Here is a 6,000-nt window from a genome sequence, read left to right as displayed (position 1 = left end):
AATACGGAACAGCTTGTATATGTAAAGGAACCGAAAGTGATAACACATAGTGAGAATCCACCAGTTGGTGTAAATAAAGGAAGTGTCTGGATTTCATTTATAACAATAACTTGAGACTTTATTTACTTTTTACTTTTTATTTAAGTGTTTTCCACAACAGCATACTTGTACCATCATTCTTTTGGTAATATGTTACAAAAAAAGTTGTTTGTTCAGGTTCGTCAGGAGTATGTCTGTATGTCTTAACTGAATCTTTTGTCAGAAGCCTCACTCCTCATAGGCCACTAGTTTATCATCATGCAAACGTAACTGAACTCCACAAAAAGTGTGAAAATAATCTTGCTTTGTATTACAAAATTCCTACCACACGTGTCCTAACAGAAAAAGTGGAATAAAGTGCATCACATTAGATAAGATTTATTGTAAAAAGCAGTGCAAAACAAGACACATTCTTACATATCTTTAAACCTACAATATATGTTCAACAGCAGCTGTATCCTGAAAGTATCTTTGTATTAAGCTTATAATGGAGTCATTACAATAGTCTGGTGTCAAATTATATTGGAATACGTGTAGCTTTGCATCTATTGAGAGGAATGACATTACTACTAGTAGGAAAAAAAACGTCCTCAACCCACTTGTAAAATCCTACATATTGTATGAATTCCATTAAAGCTTCCCTTTCCTTAAAGATCTTTCATGCACAAGTGACAAAATGTTCTAACATCCTTATGAAAGTTTGCACTGGTCAGTTTAACAAGAAATGTTTATTATACAAACAGTCTTCAAAAAAAATTTACTGAAGAACTATTTTGAGTATTACCTAAAATTCACATTTTTATCATTGCAAAACATATCACCAAAGACTATGGATTTGGATGAATCCAAGCTTTCTAGTAGTATATTAAAATAATAATATTTATTATACAAACAGCATACAATATAAAGAGACCTTTTCCCAAAACACATTTTCTGGTCACAAACATGTAAAAAGATCTACAGTAAAAGATATATATGTATAAAAATAATTGCAACATTAATAATGAACTACATTTATGTTAACCAAAAATAAAATATCTATTTCTCAGTATAGTTATGTGAAAATAAGAATAAAGACGGGCATTTAAAAAGTCCCAGAGTTATTTCGTGAATGTGGAATGAAAGCAGTATCCATAACGCTACACATTTACAGAGCTGAAGAGCACTTCTCTACTCACCTGAAAAATTATACAGTGGCTTTCCAATGCTCTATTTTATATCCTCTAGGTAGGGTACATAATATTCTGAAATATACCATAGAATAATGCATTTGAAAGACTAATCCATGCAGAATAAAATGTATATGACAATTTTATAACAAGCTGTGACCACCCCAACCACAATATATGACAACAATTTCTCAAATTAGAAAGCATCACATACGCATTCAAGGAATTCTCATAGCTACCATTTACAAATTTCACACTGATATTTTTCCATGGTTATCTCTTCTGTATAGACTTCTTTTTCAATTGATATTGAAAAATCATCTTCTGCGTCTTCCAGTGATTAATATCAGCAATGTCTTAATCAATTATGTTCCTATTTCCATGATGCTTTCCCCTTCTGCGGAGCCTTTTAGCTAGCCATTTGTAATTACTGTGTAGACCAGTGCTATAGGTTTTGTAAGACAATTCTTCTTTGTCATCTTCAATGTTTGCCAGCTTTACTGTTGACTTGTGGATATCAAAATTAAAAATGGCAAGTTTAATAATCAAAATGAATGGCTTTTACCTCTTATGCCCTGAAAATCCCAGTGAAATTGCGATTTAACTAATACTCTAAAAGCAGCACAGGTTCTTTGAGACTAGCAATAAACCCTGTAATTGGCAATAAGCCCGTGTCCTTCCAGTATGAAATATGAACTTCTCAGGTAAAAGCAACAGTTTGCTTGACAAATGAAGCACATATAAAAATAAAGAAAATCATTCAACTTCTCTGAGGAGAAAAAAAAAAAAAAAAGAACAGCGCATCTTTAAGGTTTGTTAACAGGCACCCTAGACCTGATTTTGTCCCACTTTTTGCCTTTTAAATTCACAGATGACTTCCATCAAGGGTTCTTACAAAAGTAAAGTTTGTTTAGATTTCTGTTAGTGTGATTTTGTAAGCATCACAAATATTCTCGATATTCAGTATAAATGTGTCTTCATTTGAGTAATGCTCAATGATGTTGTCATCCATATTGACCAAAATCCTGTAATGGGAGGAAGACCAAATTATTGTTAGACAACAAACATAAAAAAAGGCTTTTTTAAAAATCTTTTATGGAAATATATCTACATAAATATTTACTGGATATTACAATTACACTAGATAATTAGAATACAGTATGCACAAAAAATAGAATGTATGATTAACCATTTATTTTATTATGGCATTCTGTACCTTATAAGACATAATTCTTTTTATATTGTAATCTCACCAATGCGGTTTAAACACTGGGATGTAATGATATGCTCGGAGTCTTAGATGTAACTACTCCATCAATGTAAAATGACACTCTGAAAGCTGATGTCAAACACTGGGTGGAGGATTAGAAATACCGGACAAAGCCGACAAAATGGCAAGAGGATGCTAATCTTATATAAATCCACTAACTGTGTTACCTTGGCTTCTCCAGGGACATTTCATTAGACGAAGGGCCCTTTATAGTGCCACTGGCCAACTAAGTGGATCACATGAACTATACAAGTAACAAAGTGGTGTTCTGTACGTACACACTATTAGTAGCTTTCATTTATTATTAGATCACTGGAGCTGCTTAATTGTTTACAATTGTCCATAACAAAAACACTTTAATTAGTTTTTGATTTTTATTTAGTTTAGCTCTTTACCATTTTTTTATTTTTTTTATTTAGTTTAGTTTTTCAGCTATCAAGTTTTAGTTTTTATTGCATGAGAACCGTTTTGCCTGTGTAAGTGCAGTTTTCTTTACAGTTGTCAAATTGTATATCATTTCTATTGTACCTGTCAACTTACAGCATATAATATTACTGTCCATGACAGAACTCCATTTTCTCACACACGAACATTCATATCAACATCTTTTAAAGTGCCATAAATTTACACAGGATGTTACAGACTCGCACCAAATGTATTGTTTTGTTATATGATAATAATAGCAGCTCACTACTCAAAGTGCTAAATACAGAGAAGACGTGGGATTCAAACCTATTACTTCACCATTGATAACAGGAGTGTACCCATTGCACTATCTGCGCAGCCCCATGATGGAGCACCGTTACTACAGTGACAACAGATTGAAAATGAAATGTGCAAACACACATATGTGAACATCTTTTATTTTTGGACCGACTGATAGTTGGGCTTCAGCGACTTGTCTTTTTCTTCGGTTTTATTCTTGAAAAAGCATACTTGTTTTGTTACACCTTTTGTGAAAGTGTTTATTGGATATTTGGGCTTCAGTCGTCAGACATCCTAGACTTCACTTCAAAATTATGTCATTATTAGAACATATAAAAACATTTTCTGTTTTAGCCGTGTGCTCAGCATTTATTGCCTCGCATTTGCTATGTTATTCTATATTTATACAGATCGTTGAAATACACATCAAATGTATGTATTTCAAATCACAGTATTTCATTACCTAAACAATTCCTTACAAACGCATAACCAGATAAACACTTCAACACAGATTTGAGCTGTGAGGATTGCAGCAGGGTGATGCCTTCATCTGACTGAATGGGGAGTGGGGGGTGTAGCAGGCTGCGTTCTGTTAAACCACACATTTGCAAAACAAAAGCGGGCTATTCACGCAGTGATAAGGAACTACCAGTTTCTTGCCATATGTCAGGAAAATTTAAGGAGGTCAGGGACAGCAAAAAAATTGTAAGCTTCAGGGATTCTAGTCTTAATTACAGTATATGCAAGTATGTACAAACTTGAGCAGCAGAAAAAAGGTTCAGAAGAAAATGGTAAAGACAACTAAAGCTCCATGTAAGCCTAAACAGGCCTCAAGTTCAAGTTCAAGGTATGGCCTGCCAAAGACTAGGTGAAAGCACAGATCTCCGGGGACCTGACACCACAGCATCGGCTCCAGCCAAGAGCAACAGTGGGAGCAAAGCTGCAAGTGAGTTGGGCCAGGAGAACTTGCCGATTCTAGAAGGTTCATCGTAACAGAGCATGGCCTTACTATCCACACCGGAGCTAAAGAGTAATATAAAGAAGGTTACAAATGACAGAAGAAAAGATATGAAGGACATACACAAGACAAACAAGAAGTTAGTTCAGGATATTAAAGACCAGGAGAAATGTTCAATTAGTCGCTTTGAGGCAACTTTAAAGGTATGCCAGAAAAAACTGAGGAAAAAATACAGGAAAATGCAAGTAAATTTGAGCATACATTTACAGCATTTAGTGCTCAGTCTGAAGACATAAAGCAAATGTTCACAACTCATAATGAAATAGTTGAACAACTGACATCCACTGCTGACAAAAAAAGCAATGGCTACAAAATCTGAATGCAAAGTGTTTGGAGACCAACTAACTGTGCTGGAAGATGGATATAGAAGAAATAATATCAGAATTGAAGGTCTCCCTGAAAACTGTGAAAGTCCAAACCCAGTACAATTCATAGCTGAACTATTCTCTATAATAACTGGAGAGAACTTTAAATCAAACACTGAGATATCAGCAGCTGGACGGATACGTGGATCAAATGCCTCAAAATCTTATAAATGCCTTATTGTTATAATGCCTCAATACCTTATTGTTCGTTTTGACAAATTACAATCTAAAGTAAATTTGATGTCACTTCTCAGACTGAAACAAAAGATTATATTTGAAAATAATCGCATTCATATTTTCCCCTGATTTCTCACCTTCAACAGCTGCTAAACATGCCGCATTTTACAGTATTAAACAATGCTTGTGCAAACCCGAAATCAGATACAGTCTCTTGTATCCTGCTAAATTGACAGTGGATATTGAAGGCACGTTCTACATATTTAGATCTCTGGACGAAGCAGAAAAAGAGCTAAGAAAATTGATCCCAACACTTTTTGAAATATGATCTTGAGTCACATGGTGTCCTGGCAAGGCAAAGATTTACCTGCAATTAGGTCCATTCGCAATGAGACTTTTGCTGTACTTATACATTCTACTCTCTTCTTGGCAACTTTTACATTATAATTATAATGTATTTAAAATCTTTTTTCCCCCAAAGGGGATTGTTCAAAATCATACCCTTGGTTATTATAATTGGACTATACTATCATACAGTGTCTGCTTCTCAATGGGTACTGTTTAACATCATCCCTTGGGTTTATTCTTTTAGGACTCTTTAAGATTACATTCTAGGTTTATTGTATTTGGACTGTATTGCCAATAGATATCTCTACAGAGCTTTCAGAGTGATAGCCCTTAAAATTTGGAATTCTCTCCCTCTCAGCCTTCGCGAGGAAAAATCTATTATTAATTTCAAACTCCTGTTAAAAACACATCTTTTACATGAGTGTTATTCTTTTTTGTGTATGTAATTTCTACTGTCATGTTAATTTGTGTATTGAATGTAAAGTGTCCTTGAGTGTATGAAAGGCGCTACATAAATAAAACTTATTATTATTATTATAATCTTTCTACACCACTGCTGCTGGGGGGATGTTTTGTTTTGGGCATGCTCTTTCTCTAGGCATGTCAAAGGACTGGGACTTCATGAAGTCTTGCCTCACTTGGGTAGGCAAAATATGGGGGAATCTGGAGGGGGAGGGTACGACAGCAAGCTGTTTCTAATCTATCTTTTTTACCCCCACTATTGTAAGTACCAACACAACAATAGATTTCACAGCCGTATCTCCTGGCAAAATTGGAAATTAAGGTTACAGCTATCTTATGTAATAATGTACTACCTTAATTTAAGACTATAAAATGTCAACAAAAGTTCAGAAGCAATGTCTCTATGACCAAACAATGAATTTTGTGAGCTTGAATGACAAAGGTCTC

The 6,000-nt window shown here is 34.5% G+C and overlaps 1 protein-coding gene across 1 annotated transcript in view; it reads right to left on the bottom strand.

Annotated features, from left to right (window-relative positions):
* Nucleotides 1-401: 401 nt before the first annotated feature.
* Nucleotides 402-6,000, bottom strand: part of grhl2b (grainyhead-like transcription factor 2b) — a 338,201-nt gene continuing 332,602 nt past the window's right edge. The window contains 1 exon segment of the mRNA XM_028817651.2: nt 402-2,233. Within this exon segment, the coding sequence (XP_028673484.2) occupies nt 2,119-2,233 (115 nt within the window). The 3' untranslated portion in view covers nt 402-2,118.

The sequence above is a fragment of the Erpetoichthys calabaricus genome, chromosome 13 (assembly GCF_900747795.2).
Source record: "Erpetoichthys calabaricus chromosome 13, fErpCal1.3, whole genome shotgun sequence".
In the NCBI taxonomy this organism is placed as follows: Eukaryota; Metazoa; Chordata; class Cladistia; order Polypteriformes; family Polypteridae; genus Erpetoichthys; species Erpetoichthys calabaricus.
Note: the sequence above shows the minus strand (reverse complement) of the source record. Positions and strands in the feature narration are given on the sequence as shown.